General features: G+C 31.1%; 2 protein-coding genes across 3 annotated transcripts; one reads left to right on the forward strand and one right to left on the reverse strand.

The window, feature by feature from the left end:
• Positions 1–4,085: 4,085 nt before the first annotated feature.
• Positions 4,086–7,987, reverse strand: LOC101211808 (putative disease resistance protein RGA4). Its single transcript, XM_011661611.2, has 2 exons — positions 4,703–7,987; positions 4,086–4,395 (listed from the first exon to the last, which is right to left on the reverse strand). The coding sequence occupies exon 1, from the start codon at positions 7,866–7,868 to the stop codon at positions 4,704–4,706; it is 3,165 nt and encodes a 1,054-aa protein (XP_011659913.1). The 5' UTR covers positions 7,869–7,987; the 3' UTR covers positions 4,086–4,395; position 4,703.
• Positions 7,988–9,616: 1,629 nt separating this feature from the next.
• LOC101212047 (NAC domain-containing protein 101) lies at positions 9,617–12,985 on the forward strand. 2 transcript variants are annotated; one of them, XM_031880370.1, is made up of 7 exons: positions 9,617–10,008; positions 10,094–10,368; positions 11,027–11,152; positions 11,246–11,572; positions 11,823–12,092; positions 12,270–12,576; positions 12,653–12,985. In XM_031880370.1, exons 1-6 carry the CDS (start codon positions 9,831–9,833, stop codon positions 12,573–12,575), a joined length of 1,482 nt encoding a protein of 493 aa, XP_031736230.1. In that variant the 5' UTR covers positions 9,617–9,830; the 3' UTR covers position 12,576; positions 12,653–12,985. The 2 variants fall into 2 exon arrangements, with proteins under 2 accessions (XP_031736230.1, XP_011659914.1); XM_011661612.2 differs by having other exon boundaries at positions 9,618–10,008; positions 12,288–12,576.
• The last annotated feature ends 4,311 nt before the right edge of the window (positions 12,986–17,296 follow it).

Genomic DNA, 17,296 nt, shown 5'->3' on the forward strand with positions numbered 1-17,296 from the left:
AAATTCTTATGCCCATATTTTTTTGAGTTCTCATAAGCTCGGTATTACACAAGCCATAAACTCATATTTTCATTACATCTTACAAATATATAAGTATTAAAATACCATTCATATCAATATAAATATAATTTACCTAAATATAACAAAATCTCAAAATAGTTACGACTCATATAACAAAATAAAAGTTTTATGATGTCGATCATGTTTTAAAAACTATTTTAGGTTAGTCTTCGTCACGTTTGAATTTAGTGCGGTTCCGATTTCTTCCTTCTTCTTTTCTATCTTCTTCATAGATGGCAAATATGGACAGTGTTCTCCTTCTCTTCTTCTTTTTTTTGCAATTCTTCTTTTAATTATTATTATTCATTTTCATTATACTTCTGTTGTTGTTCTCTTTATTTTCAATCAATCATCAATCTTGTATTATTTTTTTTCAGTGTGTTGTGAACAGAGATGAATTACACAATCGTTTACCGTAGGACTTTTCAAAACCATCGTTTATCATGAATTACGATATCATATATAATGATCTACATAATTGTTTACTAGGGTTTTTCAAAACTATCATTTATCATGAACTTATTATTGGAACGCGGTTGAATTTTATTAATGTTATTTACAATTTTGATCTTCGGGTTTAGAGAAATACATTATATAAACTCTTTAACGCTATTAGTCCCCAAAGATTTGTATTTTTGACATTTTCTTTCTAATAGAAAAGATAATGAAAGATGACGTAGATGAAGATGATCTCTTTCCTTATAATGGAATTCATGAAAAATTCTCTACCCCACAACTCATATTTCATTGACCCTCGCTTTCAGATGATCGGAGAAGATTGGAAAGGGCTTTCTGAAGTAGCTCTCCTGTGTTCTCTCTTTTTGTTTTGGTGAGCGTATAGTAGCTAACACATTGCAAATCACTGTGTTGATTTTCTACTATTTACATTTTCTATTTATATTTGATTGTCGGTTTCATAACTAGTACAAAGTTGACGAGGAATCATATTTGATTTGAAGGAAAGAAGATGATCGGAAACCATTTGTAAGAGATAAACATAAAGAAACAGTACATTGGTTGGGTGACACTCTTACAAAATTTCTATTTTTATTTTGTTAAATTGTTCATGTAGATATTTATGTTGATGGTAATTTTGAATAGGATCACGTATTTTTTTACTTTTTTCTCTTTAAAGATAGTTTTCCACGTTTGAATTGTCGTCTTGTGTTCGTATTTTAATGGTCGGTTCACGAGGACCTTCAAATTCATTGTTTGAAGGGTAGTCATTGAACCCATTCCTTTTGGCATATAACTTAAATATTTATTAGAAGACTTAATATCAAGATGCCTGAGATTGATCAAACTCGTAATATCACTTGGCAGTTCTCTTAGCTCGAAACATCCACGAATGATAAGTGTTTCCAAATGGTACAGTTTTGTAACTACCTTGGGAAGGAAATCAAAATAACAATGAGTAAAATTAATATATCTCAAATGTTTCATCTTACCAATGCACTTGGGAACATGTAAAGAAAACTCAAAATCCAATGTTCTTAACCGCAAATGATTAGAGAAGTCGATTTCGATTTCATCACCATCATAGTTCTCACAAGCATAATTCAACGTTCTCAAATTCTTTGCCTCTATTAATGATTCTTTAACGACTTTCCATCTTGTCTTTGGGATGAAGGCCGAAAGTGATGACTCTGACAAGCAGCTAAGAAATTTCAGGCCTCGACGTAAACTTAAATACCATAAGGAACGAGACCATGTAGAGTCTTCACAAAGTGTTCGATCGATAGATCTTTCCTCTGTCCACCCTCGTAAAGATGCCTGCATAAAATCGTGCGGAAATGATGACTTTGACAGAGCAGTAAGAAATTTCAGCTCTCAACGTCAACCTAAATCCCATAAGGTTCTAGACCATATCAAAGCTTCACAAAATGTCCAGTCGAAGAAGGAAACTCAACTCCAAGTAGTGTCATCCCTTGGCAAGGTGAGAGAACAGAACAAAACGCTAAACATAGGAAAATTTCATATCTGTTTTTATTATTAAAAGCAACTTGAATGACTTTAATTCTTCCATGTTTACATCAAGCGTCGTTCAATTTTCAGGTTAAAGCAGTTCCAGAACGAATTAAAGTTGTCAAACCAGCTGCAACTTCAAATAAAGATACTAAGTGAAGTTGAGAATAGTGTAGCCAACTGGCCATGGGTCTCGAGGGTCAAGGATAGTGTTCCTCAAGTATCCTGACTATAAAATGCATTCACCACAAATCAAGTCTCGCCTCGTATTTGTTGGCCAGAGAATGTGTAGGCTTCATTTTGTTCGTGAAGGTCGCAAGACAAGTGCTACTGCATGGAAATTGAGGATAAATGGTGTAGGTAATTATACTCATACTAACAAGTTACCCATGTTTTCTTGCACAAAGATGGTGTTTTGAAGCCGATTGAAAATGTTAGAAGAAGCCTGCCCTTTGTTAAAGTGGTACATAGCTCCCCCTGTGTGTTTCTGCGTTTGTGTTCGATTGCTTCTTATTGCAATCTTAAAATTTAAATAAGGTTTGATTTAGGTAGATGTTGTAAACCAAATTGTATAGATTTTGTTGTGTATCTCTGTTTTTTATGTAGCCTCAAAGAGTAATCCAACGAAACCAAAATTGATTCTCAAACAAACTAATTTTCAATCACATAACAAACGGGTGGGGGGTTTGAGTTGAAATTGATGCTTGGAAAATAAATCGTAGAGAAAGAAAGTAAAGCTGGTAAAAATCTTCAATTGCCTCAAATTTGGAATGATACATTACCATTCATGGATTGAGTTTTAAAATGATTATATCTTCAATTTAGGCTTGAATTATATATTCCTAATAATTAGTTGTTCTAATCTTTGTGTATTATTAAATACCCCTTATTGTGTATTAGGGAGCCACCTATTTTTATTCTCCTAATATTTTTTTAAAAAACAATATATGTAATAATGATTAAATTTTTATTTATTTACTTTTGAAAAAAATGTAAAAAAAAAATAGTAATAACATAATATCTTATAATATCTCATTTTTATTATTTTAAAACTCATATAACAAGTAATTGATCGGATTCGAATCGTTGTTTTTTTTCTTAAAGATAGAGAGAAATAAAAGAAAATGTAGAAAAATTATACTATTTTTTTTTACTACTTTTTTCTTTCTTTTATCATCATTTTTTTTAATCCTTTAGTCTTTTTCTTCCCTTTAAACAAATATGGGAAAACTTTCTTTTAATATATAGTCTAATTAGTGGAATATTATTTCACTTATTTTATGAGATTATTGTTTCAAATATTGGAGTAATGAGGGGTAAAATAAAACATTAGTTTTAAAATAAATTAAAAAATATTTTAAGTTCGAGATTTGAAATTTGGCCACAATTTTTCTAAATGGGTGTTGTAGGATGCTAATACATTTCCCACACACAAATGACTTTCGAACTCAACTCTATATTTTGCGGACAATTTTTTTAAAAATCGTTTACTTTATTTTGATGTTCAATCACACTGTAAAAAAGATTGGTGATGACTTCTATTTTCTTTTAAAACTAACTCTTTTGAGAAGTCGGCCACTCCGCGTCGTCTCGAACACATGGCGACATACTATTCAATGTGTATTATATCTCATTATCAATCAATAATATATCCTCATATATACAACAACAAGAATCAACAATCTCCAACTTAACCATTAGATGAATAATGAACAACAAATCTTCTTCAAAAACCCAAAATAAAAAGAATGAAAACTTTGGAATGAGTACTCATGCATGGACACAAAGTGAGAGGAGGAAGAAAGCAAAATGGTGAGTATTAAGAGGAAGAGTTGATGAATATTATGTCAAATATCTACACATTATGAAGTACTTATCAATTAATCTTTTATCTTATAATAAAACTATCTCAATTATTCCATTAGGCAAACTTCTAATCCAATAAAAATGCTCACTAAATTAAAAATATATTCTTTTGTTTTGGGTAATCTCTTTTTCCTTTCTTCCTGATCAATTCTATTAAAGAATTTAATTAAGAAAAAACTTTAAAGTTCTGCAAATTATAAACAAACATAAAAAGAATATATACAGACAAATATAAGACAAAGGAGTGAAAACCAGGTGAGTGTATTCAAAATCTCCACCAACAACAATACAATAAGAAGACGTACAAAATCACACCAACTAAATAATTGAACAATTTGACAAAGTAATAATAGGAAAAAAATATAAAGATATTTCGTTGAAAACACAATTAATAAAATAAAGATAGTTTGAAAAAGTGATCACACCCAAGTCAATGAGTCGTTCCTTCATGTTGTTCATCTCTTCCAAATTGTTTCTGATCGTCATCTTCTTTCCTTCCTTCACCTGGATCATAATTCTTAATTAAAATTTCTTCAAATTAGAAGAAAGAAGCTTTTTAAACGGTTTTTCTTTCTTAGTTTTTTAAATTCTGTTTGATTTCTCATCCTTTATTAATAAAAAATTTCATCCTTTTGTGAAAATATTGTTTAAATAATTCTTATCCAATGTTGTTGAAGAATACTTTTTATTTATTAGTACCAAAACCTTTGCCAAAACACACGTAAAGTTGGAGGGTATATGAAAATAATATGTTTTTTCAAAGATATGCAAAAAATTATAATTATTGTTAGAAAATAAATGTAATGCATACCTTAGGCAAATAAGAATCTGCCTCTTACATCCGACCAACCACGATTCTGAAATGTGATAGCTAGTGAAGCGAGTTGACTCATTTCGTGAGGGTAGAAAGTTATATTAGGACAACCATGAATTTCCAATACTGATAGTGAAGTGGTGAGATGCCTAATACTTTCAATAGATACCAAATTTGGACAATTATATATTTGCAAACTTTGAAGAGTTGTCACACATTGCAAACTCTTCGGCAAATATTCCAAATCAGGGATGCTGGACAACATAAGTTCACGAAGACTTCCAAGTCCTTTCCATGTCACAGCATCAAGAGAAGAAGACATTTTTATATTCTTGCAATTTATTATCCAAAGAGACTTAAGATGTGTCATATTGGAGAATAAGTCATGGAATTGTAAAAACTCAAAATCAATGTCTTCAATACTTAGAAAAGATAATGATATAGATGTAGTTGAAGAAGAAGAATCCTGTGATCCAACAATAATGTTTGTAGTAGCCATTTCCATTACCAACTCAAAAACTTGCAAACTAACACCACTTATGTTCAATGATTCCAAACGTCTATGTTGTGGAATAGTTTGATCGATGAGTTTCCTCTTCCACCATTCTTTCAACTTAGGTAACCTAAAGATTCTCAGTTTCTCAAGGGAGGGAAAGAAAGTTGTTAACGAAGAAGAAACAGAATCGTTATTATCAATAAACTCAACATTTGGTAAATATTGGAGCTTAAGATGTTTGAGAAAAGGAAATTGATCAAATCGAGGGAGCTGTTGCAATTTATTACAGTTGAAAAGGTCTATAATGACCAAATTGACAATATAATCAAATGAGAACCAATTACATAGCTTCACTCCACCGTATCCATTTATGACTATTTTCTGAAGATTTGGATGTGGTTTCAAGCACTCTAAAACTTTCTCATCTTCATCATCAATTTCATATTTCCTTTCCAAGTGATACCAATATAATTTTAACTTTTGAATTCCAGACTTTTCTTCAAGGTGTTTAGCACTTTCTATACCAATGGGTTTGCAGAACTGCAATTGTTGAATACTTAATGATCCTCTCAAGTTAATCAATCCATTAAGTTCACTTAACTCACCACCTTCATTCTCTCCCAATATAAACAAATTCAATGTTTGAAGGGTAGTCATTGAACCCATTCCTTTTGGCATATAACTTAAACCTTCAATTAAAGAGTTAATACCAAGATGCCTGAGATTGATCAAATTCGTAATATCACTTGGCAGTTCTCTTAGCTTGAAACATTCACGAAAGATAAGTGTTTCCAAATGGTACAGTTTTGTAACTACCTTGGGAAGGAAATCAAAATAACACCGAGTAAAATTAATATATCTCAAATGTTTCATCTTACCAATACACTTGGGAACATGAGTAGAAAATATTAAATTCAATGTTCGTAACCGCAAATGATTAGAGAAGTCGATTTCGATTTCATCACCATCATAATTGTGACAAGCATAGTTCAATGTTCTCAAATTCTTTGCCGCTATTAATGATTCTTTAATGACTTCCCATCTTGTCTTTGAGATGAAGGGCGAAATTGACAAATGTCGAGTCCTTTTGTCAATGAACTTAGTGTCATCAGTAGCAAACACATAATCATTTTCTCCAACAAAACATGCAAGATCATGCATGAAGTCGTGCATCTTGAACTTCATGATCTCTCCCAGTTGGTTTTTACTTATGTCTTGAAAAAATGATCTTCCCAAGAGTTCTTTGAAATATTCATCACCAACATCTTCCATTGCCTTCTTATTATGTGGTTGAATGAAGCCTTCTCCCATCCATTGTTTTATCAAATCATCTTTATCAATCTCAAAATCTTTAAGAAACAAAGCACAATAGGTGAAACATTGCTTCAAACTGGATGAGAGGTGGTTAAAACTGATCTTTAGTATGGATTGAATCTCATTTTTCTGTTGCATGATTGTGTCAAGTTCGTTCTCCTTGAATGACAACCAATCCTTTTCTGACTTTTTAGAATACAGATAGCTTCCAATTACTCTTATTGCAAGAGGAGAACCTTTCAACTTTGCCACAATCTCCTTACCGATCCCGACCAACTTTGAATTCTCAAGCATCTCTGATTCGTTGGAAAATGCCATTTTTCTAAACAACTCCCAAGAGTTGTCCTTGTCTAGTTCACTTAAATCATGGAACAAATCTGTGTCAAAAATATGTGCAACTTGATGGGTACGAGTTGTGATCAAAATCCTACTTCCCTTAGCTCCACCCATAAGAAATTTTTTTAGATTAATCCATTTCGTCCGTTCATCGTTCCACACATCATCCATGACAAGCAAGTATTTTTTTCCATCAATTTTCTCTCGTAGCATACTTTGTAAGGTATCGAGTGTAAGGTTGGGCTCAGGTCTCTTTTTTGTGAGAGATTCTATGATCTTTTCAACAATTACTTTGACATCAAATTCTTCAGAAATACACACCCACATTGTCAATTCAAAATGTTTATTTTCCTTCATATGGCCGTAGATAGATTGAGCAAGGGCAGTCTTTCCTAATCCTCCCATTCCAATAATGGCAACCACAACAATATTTTCCTTTGCAATAATGTTGGTATCCAATAGAAAATGTACAATACATTTCTTGTCATCATCTCGACCAATTACTTCTCCTTCAAGTATAAAAGAGCAAGTCTCTGATCGTTGTGTCATTTCATCATTTCGTATCTCCCTTGTATTATCAAAAAGATTGAATTGAGTTTTATCCTTATCAATAGTATCGAGTTTCTCCCTGATCTTTTTTATTTTATGAACCATTTTCAAACGAAATCTAATTTGATTAGATTTTGAGAAGAAAATACATACTTGTTTGGTACAGTTGTTGGTTCTATGTTTGGTCATAACCTGTCTTTGAAAGGATTCATAGGAGAACTCATCCATCAAATCATCCATATCATAGAAAGCATCTTTTAGCCTTGAAACCCATTCCTTCACAGCAGAACTCTTGTACTGCTTCTGTTCTGCGTCGTGAAGTACTGCTTGGATGGCGGAAAGAGTGTCTCTGAGTTTGTCAATCTCCTCATGGATACCGGTCCACAGCAATCCAAGGTCTTGGAGTGCTAAAGAACCCAATTTGGTTGCAATATTTGCTGCAAGGCTGAACAGAATTGATTCTGCCATAGATGAAAATTAAACAAAGTGTGAGATCTTCTTGTGCTAAGAGATTTGAATGAACAAGACTCAAATACTCATAGACAGAGGTTATGAAAAGTGATAAGATTTCGTGTGGTATCATCGTTGCAAGCTGTCACTATAATGCCATAAATTTCCAACCAACCCATTTTTGTTGACTTCAACTACCATATTAATCATTTTTTGGGTTTCTTTCAAAAAAAAATGTGTGGTAATTTTCAATCTATATATTCATTGATCATGTCAAGTTTAGTATACAATGATATATAATCAATGTCAAGTTTGTTAACATTCTTGACTACTTCACCTTTTCTCCGGTTCAACTTATCACATTATATATTCTTGACAAATTGGATTACTTAACGTTTTTATTATCAGAATAAATGGTATGCGACTATTTGTATGAAGTTGCATTGTTCTTTATGTAATTAATCAACTTAAAGAGAAGACATAACTATTTTAATACCTAAGCTACAAATAATAATTGAGAAGCATGTTTCTTCTCCAAATTACTTGAGAGGATTTTTTCACCATCATTTTTTCTCACAATTTTTTTTTTTAATTTTTTCAAATTTAGCTTATTTTCACAAAGCATAGTTTGTTGCATCTTATCGAGAGTTGTTGCTTTCATGAGAAAATAAATACGTTATATCTTGAGAGACAATTATTCTGAAAATTTCATGCACTAAAATGGTTGAGTTGAAATTGATGTCTTGGGTTGTCGCAGTTTCTCCTGTCCAAAGAATTCATTCATCGAACGACTATCATTACTTAGCACTATGTAATCTTCACCTCATCAATTTAATTGGAACTGTGAGATAAATTGTCTCAAGATTTTTAATTGTTCTAATTCAATAGCATGCGAGATATCAAATTTACCAAAAAGCATTAGGTTTCCTTGGGTAGAATGCCTAATTTTCAAGCACGTGTCTAATTGATATTCAACATGTTCAATTATATGGATTATAAGTTCTAAATTAAAAAAAAGCAAGCAAAAACTAATCCTATAATTGAATAAATAAATACTACCTCTTGCAATTGTAGTATTCAATGTTTATTATTTGCCTCTTGAGTGTTGACTATGAAGAATGGATTTTGGTTCATCAAACCCTCCCTCAAGAAAATAAAAAGAATGAAAACTTTGAAGGAGTACTCATCCATATGGACACAAAAGTGAGGGTGGGAAGAAAGCAAAGCCAATGAGTACAAGACGAAGAGTTAGAGGAATAATTTTGGAATATGAAATAAATTATATTTCAAAATTAATTGATGAATATATATTTGCCTCTTTCGGGTTTTTGGACTAGCAGACCCTCTCTTTTTTCAAGTTGCAATGCTTCGACTATTGCTATATATTAACATTGCTAGCTGATTTCTAATTTCTTTTGTATTGGTCTTTTCTCCGACCCTCTTGTAGCCTTTTTGAATCTTTTCTCAGGTACAATTATTGATCTATTATAATTAAGTGAGAATGATAAGAGTGTTAAGAAGGTGTTCACCTAGTGAAGATGTTCGAGTACACCTACTAACTCAATATTTTTCTTTGTTTAATATATATTTATATTTATATTATGTCAAATATCTAATACTCATATTGTTTTGGGTAATGGGAAGTACTTATTAATTAAGAACAAACTTTAAGTTTTTAAAAGTTTTGTTGTTTAAAATAATTTTTTTGTTTTGTTTTTGAGAGAGAGAGAGAGAGATTGATATTTTATTTAAGATAGTTTTCTAAATGCATAGGAAGAGAGAGTGAAAAGGTGGGGAGGAACCTTCAGTTCCACTATCAAATCCATTAGCTTCCTCACGAAGTAGATCGAAGACTTCGCAGAAACTCCAATTCGTAGTCAATGGAAAACCCAATTTTAAATTTCCCTTCTTTTCGCCATTTCTCTTCACTCTCTTACTCACTTCTTCTTCTCCACCACAAAGCTTACTGTTGTGAAATTCATGGCCAATTGCCTCCTCCTTCCTCCTCACAATCTATTCCCAGTTGGATTCCGTTTCCATCCTACAGATGAAGAGCTGTTTAATCACTATCTTAAGAACAAGATTGTTGGTCGAGAATCCCTCGTTCAATACATTCGTCAAGTTGATATCTGCAACTTTGAGCCATGGGAACTCCCTAGTATGTTTCTCCCTCTCCCTTTTCTTTTCATCTCTTTGCACTTTTGTACAATCTTTCTGATTCTCTTACCCTTTTTTCTTCGTAGGTCTATCAAATGATCAAACAGGGGATCACCAGTGGTTTTTCTTTTCTGCTCAAGATTTCAAGTACTCCAATGGTCGTCGATCCAATAGGGCCACGAAAACTGGGTACTGGAAATCCACTGGCAAGGACCGTCAAATCATGGCTCGAGGAACCAAAGTCTTGATTGGTACTAAGAAAACTCTAGTTTTTTACAGTGGCAGGGTTCCTAATGGGATCAAGACCAATTGGGTTATACATGAGTATCATCTTCATCCAGACCCCAACCTCGCTCAACTGGTGATTTCCCTCACTCTTTTGTGTGCTCTAAATGCTTTTTCTTTCATATGCTTGTACTCTAATTTCGTTTATTTTGGGAATTTGAATATGTTCTTTCATGACGTCTCTAATGTAGTTTTGATCAAGAATTTCAATTTCATGGATATTTTTATTAGTACCCTTTACATGTTAGACTAAATATACGATATTTGGAGATAGCCATAGACATTTTATGTCAATTTCGAACTCTTCAATTTATGAATTTATGGATATTTTCATCCTTGGATTTTTTATTAGTATACTTTGAATCTTCATGTGTACTAAAGTTTGAAATATGCAGCACCTGACCTGAACTTTACAATTTGCACTATATGTTGTCGGTCTATTTTCTTTAGGATGTTTAGGGTATTTGGTTTAACTTTGCAAGGGTTTAAGTTTGAAAATTAATCAATTTGGGAATATGTTTAGTGTTTGTCATCACTCAAAATAGTTTTTGAAACACTTTCAACGTGTATTTTAATCTGTTTTTCTCAAAAGAGTTCAAATAAAAATAACTTTGTTGAAATAAAAATAACTTTGTTGAAATAAAAATAACTTTGTTGAAATAATTTTTTTTTTCTAGACAATTTAAACATGTCATTAGTTTAATACTCCTTGTGTTGTCTTCTTGTTCTTGCAGAAGTCGTTTGTGATTTGTGTCCTAAAGAGAAAGTTTGAGCAGAGTGATGTTTTGATGTTTGAAGAAGCTGAACCAAACGGTCTTTTGACTTCAACGAATGTAGCCACAGGGAACCAAAATCAAGAGGTTAGAATTTAGAAAGATTAGTCCCTGGACGTTGCCTAGTAAGGGCAACATGGTTTGTATGTTAACAACCTTAACAATTATTATATGTTCCAGACTCCAGGAAGTGGACATTCATTGTTTCAATCAGATCTCCAGGTTTCAGATTACGGTGTTTCCGAATTGGATCCCCTTTTGTTTTCTGACCCTGAACCCACTTCAATGGATTTCCAAGTTATCAATAGCTATGGCACTCTCATAAATGGACATACCGATGAGGATGTTAACTCAGTTCTTGTTGATGATGAAAATTGTTTTCATGAAGGGACACCAAATAGTTCGACCAGTAATTTCAACTTGGAGGAGATGCTTGACTTGATTGATGAAGATCAGGGTGGTGGATTCAGCGGTAACACTGGCATAGATACAGCTTTAAGCTGGAAGGTAAAAGAATATGATAAATTATTAATTTTACACAAATATCTCGTTGGAAATCCTTGGCTGAGGAGATTGATGTGAGTTTGTAAAGACACATGCATATCTTCTTCACTGCAATTGCATTTCTTGCTTATATTTATGGATACTAACACGCCAGGCAAACTAAAGTATCTGTACTTATTAGTTTAGAAGTTTTAGGCCTCCTGCTGTTATTGCTCTTGTAGAGCTAAATTATCCATATTTCATTGTGTTTCAGTATGACCATGCTTCTCCCAGCTTTTTTGGTGAGAGTGTCTGTTCAAGGATACAAACTAAAAGTATACCGATGATTAAAGAATCTCGTAGAAGCCCACTCACTTCAAAGATCCTCAAGTTCGACCACAGTGATGACTCTGACAGGGGAACAGGAAACTTCAGCTCTCAACATCAACCTAAATCCCATAAGGTTCTAGACCACGTAGATACTCTACAAAATGTCCAGTCAAAGAGGGAAACTCAACTCCAAGTAGTACCACGCCTTAGCAAGGTGAGAGAACGGAACAAAACAACCCACATAGGAAAAATTCTTGTCTGTTTTATCCCTTATATGCCATTTGAAAAAAAAAATTAGTGTTTGATAACTACTCAAAATAGCTTTTTAAACATTTTAAATGTATATTAAAACCGTTTTTCTTTTGCATCTCTCTCTAGATAATCGAAACAGACTCTTTTCAATTTTCAGGCCGAAGCAGTTCCAAAACAAATTAAAATTGTCAGACCAGCTGCAACTTCAAATGAAGACATTTTTGTATACCACCAAAGTAAAGTTGAGAATAGGCGGTTAAAGTCAATTGGCCATGGGTCTCTTAAGAGTGGAGGAAAGTGCTCATCAAGTATCTTGACTACAAAATGCATTCACCACAAATTAAGTCCAGCCTCTTATTTTGCCAGAGCATGCTTAGGCTTCATTTTGCTCATCATAGTTGCAAGAGAACTGTTGCTTTCTATGGAAATTGATAATCAATTTTAAGGTAAGTGCATCCAGTAGCACTTTAAGTGATATTAATTAAGTACATAACAATATTTTAATACTCACGAGTGGTGCAGGTAATGTGCTCATACTAGGAAGGTGCCATGTGTTTCTTGTACAAAGATAGTGTTCTTGATGGATAAAGGCTGATTGAAAATGTTAGAAGAAGTCTGCTATTTTTAAATTTTAATACTCCCCCTGTGTATTTGTGTGTTTGTAGTTGATTGCTTCAATTGCAATCTTAAAATTTAAAAAAGTTTGCTTTAGGTTAGATGTTTTAAACTAAGTTGTAAGTTGTCTAGTTTTTGTCGACGTAGCTTAAGTAGTCTCGAGGAGTAATCCTAAGAGAACCTTTTTGTATCAAAATAATAATGGATTTCATATGAAAGAAAGGAATACTCTTATTTATAGAGTTTATTACTAACTAGATAAAAAGGGAATTCACTTAAAATTTTACTAAATCGTTTTTTATTAAAATCACGGAAAAAATACTCGTTTGGTCATTAGGTTTTGGATTTAATTACTATTTAGTCCTTGGGCAATTTTAGTTAAACATACATTGATGACAAGGACAATGGTAAATTAAAGTTTGTTATTATTTCAATCGTGTATCGATCATTCTTCATCGGAAGTGACTTTCTTAGTTTAAAGCATGTTAATGGTTTTTCGTAAATTTTGATGTAAACAAAAGGTCATTTTTTATTTAAAATAAAATTACCCATTTTTCATTACGATCCCTAAAACGAGATAATCCATACAAATCCTGAGCTCCTAAATCCTTACTTTTGCTTCAATTGTTTCTAATTCTCAACAAATCAATATTTAAACTATAAAAATCTTTGAAATCTTATCAAATCGTTAAATTATGTGTATTCCACGTCCCTTTTAACTAGTCTTATTAAAAAAATCATAGGATTTACTTACTTTATCATTATTATAGCATAGATTTGATCCATCCATCTTGACAATGTTAGTTGGTGCCTTCCATCCACATGTGACATAAAGAAAAAAAAAGAAAGAAAAAGCAAAATATTGCATATGTATAAAAAGTATTTATGTATGCCTCAAAAAATGAAATTATTATATATGAATTTAACTAAAGGATGAGAAAAATAATAAATTTAGAATTAAAAGAGAAAGAAAAGGAAAAGAAAAAAGGAATTTATATGGTTTGGGCATCTTCCCTAAGATATTCGTATATGTTGTCGTAACGTAATAGATGTTCCTTCCCTTTCCTCTTTCCTCTTTCCTCTTTCCTCTCTCCCCTTTCCCTTTCCCCTCTTCGTTTGTTGTATGGTTAAATTATCTCTCACATATTTGCACAATCAACCCCCCCTAAAAGTTTCTGATTTTGACACCGGGCCCCTTATCTTTTCACTATTCTACTTCTCTCCCTTTAATTTTCGCTTTTCATTCCCGTGCTTCCCCGATATGGTTCTCTCGATAACCAAAACAGCTAAAATATTTACAAAATATAACAAAATTTTGATTAAGGAATTTGGAATTTTATTAGAGACATTTTTAGAAATAGTCAAATAAAACTAAAATTTTCTCACTGCCTATCAATACGACTCATACATGCATATCATTGTCTATCATTAATAGAATCTAAAATTTTGTAAATATTTCGTCAAATTTGTCATTTTTTATAATTCTCTATTTTATTATATATATATTTAAATAATTTTAGTTGTTTTATCATTTACAATAGTTTGTTTTATTTTAGTGTCAATCTCGATGACAATGTCAAGTTTTAATTTTGCTAAGTTGTTAGTGGAAATATTGGTTAAATGTCGATATTGAGATGTATTTGTGAGAAGATTACTAAAAAAGATAAGAAAATTAATTTAAATTAATAAATAAATCGTTAGCATGTCCGTATTTTTTATAAAAAAAATCATCGTTATGTTATTTATATTAGAAATAAATATAAAATCTGCTTTTTTTTTCTTTTACAATGTTTTTCGACGTCGTTAGTACAAGTTTGTGCTAACGAGCCATTGTTAAAATTTGACCTAAAATCCAATTTTGTATGTAAATAATTATTGTATGATTGCATTTCTTTTCTTTGGGAAAGAAATTTCAGAAGATGTAGATTTTTATTTTATTTTTCATTTGATTTATAGTAGGATGTCTAGTCCAATAATAAATGTATCCTAAACCTATATGAGACTTTGAATAAAATAGTTGTGATTGAAAATATTGTTTAATTTGAACCACTCTCTTCCTTTTCTTTTATAATAAACAACTTAAATTAATTTAATAATTTTCTTTTTTTATTTTTGTGATAATCAACCACTTAAAAGTTTTGGACAACTAACCATTTTGAAATTAACATTATAATTAACCTCATTTATAATATGTTGATTTTTCCATTTTTATGTTGAATTATTAATTACTATACAAAAACTCAAAAGGAATGTTGGAATTTTTATGTTTTGTGTTCAAATTAGATATGACAGCTTAATTCTAATTAATTAAGTAATTAACTTATAAATCTATTATTAAAAGTATTAAACCTAACACATGACTCTATGTTTATATATATGTGTGTGTGAATTTCATATTGTAAAAATGATTTAAATTCATCATAAAGCATATATAAGAGAAATTTATTAACAATATAGTTTTGGAGTAATACAACACTTCTTTGAATTTGAATTTGATGTAGGGAAGTTAAAATTTGAATTTGTTACTGCAATTTTGGTTGATTATAATTATTTTAATTGGATAAATTGTTTCTCGTTTAATCACTTCCGTTATGTTATTTCGAATTTGGAAAATATCATTCATTTACTTGGTAAATATTTATTATAAAGCAATCTCTTTAATGTAAATTAAATCCAGTGGTACAAAAGGTCGCAAGTATGGAGTGATCATATAGACGATATGTTTATGTATTTGAAAGTGATAAATGACATGAGTTCTTGAAACGAGTCTATTGACTAAATTTGCCGTTTTAGTTGAATTAGAAAATCTCAAAAACAGTCTATTGTTTTTCTTTTTCCTCCAAAATTAAAATGTCGATAATAGCAAACCTTCTCAACTAATTGCGTAAATCACATTAAACTTAAAACGTTAAAACTTAATTACAACTCCCAAAGGTAGGGTTATAAAATTCATTTAATGAAAACATCTAATTTAATGCATAATTTAAACCTAAACTGCCTAATCTCAAATATGTCCTTAACTTAGAAGCTACATTAATGTTTTGAGTTATAATGTCAACTTTATCAACACTCAACCCATAGCCCATAGGTTACACGTTTTTTTTTCTTAATTAAGAAATCAAGAGATTGAATATTCGATTTCGTTGATTTTACGTGTTGCTGAGCAAAAAAAATTATAAACTATTACGTATTAAGATTAAAAGACTAAATTAGTACAAAATTAATGACGATTATATACCATTGTTCGATAGTACTAGTAGTTTTCGTTCATGCGAACAAATTTTCATATTCTATTGTTTGTATATTTTTATGTAGTTGCTTAGGATTAATTATACGACGAGTGTATATTTTATTTAGTAGGATTTTGGAAGAACAATACGATATTATTTACCGCATTTTAAGTTAGATTGTTTGTTTATTTTAAGTGTTTTTGTTCATTGTAAAAAACAAAGAAAAGTAAAATTTAAGATTAAAAAACTAAAACTGAAATTGTTATTAAACAAGATTGAAACAATTTTCTTGTTTAAAAAATGACTTAGAAACGAGATTAGTCTTAACTTCATCACACAAAAATTATAAATAGGTACGTACTGCTAACATATTAGGTGTTGCAATTTTAACCGTATACTTTATAAAGTGTTGCAGTGTTAATATTCTAATAAATTCTCGCTCCTAGAGTAACTTTTCTCTTATGCATTCAATCAAATTATAAAATTTGGACTAAATTAAAAAAATGGTTCTTATGGTTTGGAGAAAATTATAATATAGTTCATATAGTCTTAAAATTTGCAATTTAGTTTCCATGATTTGATAACATTTCATAAACACTTCTTTCCATATGGACTACTTGCGCATGCATTTTATAAACCATAACGATCAAATTCTAACTAAGAGACTAGATTTCAACTTTCTCCAAACTTTAGAAACCAAAGTTAGAAGAAAATAACGAGCATAGCTTCATTGACATAAAACAATATATATAATCAACTTCGAAATTAGAAGATTGATTTTTCGCCATCCATAAACAAAGTGAAATATAATTTTCTAGTTAAATATCTCGTAAGATGTATATGTCTATATAAAAACAAACGCTTATCTCATTAAGAATTGATCTTGTCTCTTCTTCATGAAAATAGTTCTTTCTTATCATTAAGAAACCTATCGAGAAATTCTAGATGACGATCAAAAGAAAAACCCAATCCCTTGAAGACTATAAATCATATAATTAAAAGATGTTGACATTTACTATTTCATACAATTATATAACACTAAAATCTTATTGTATGAGCACGAGTTGAAACTCTCACGTTGGGGGTTTACAAAAGTTTGAGTTGGTTGAACTTGCTATCCCGGACCAACATTCAACCTGATCGAAGAAAAACATAAAAACTTAGAAATTCGAGTTGAGTTAGGTCGACTTAAATTCTTAAAAATCAAACCCAATTCAAGCTAGTTTAACTCAACTAAATCCAACCCAATCCAACTGTTAGAATTTGAGCAGTCGCGATGGGAAGATAAAAACAGGAGAAAAGCGAAATTCCAGAAATAGCC

This window comes from Cucumis sativus, chromosome 1 (assembly GCF_000004075.3).
Source record: "Cucumis sativus cultivar 9930 chromosome 1, Cucumber_9930_V3, whole genome shotgun sequence".
In the NCBI taxonomy this organism is placed as follows: Eukaryota; Viridiplantae; Streptophyta; class Magnoliopsida; order Cucurbitales; family Cucurbitaceae; genus Cucumis; species Cucumis sativus.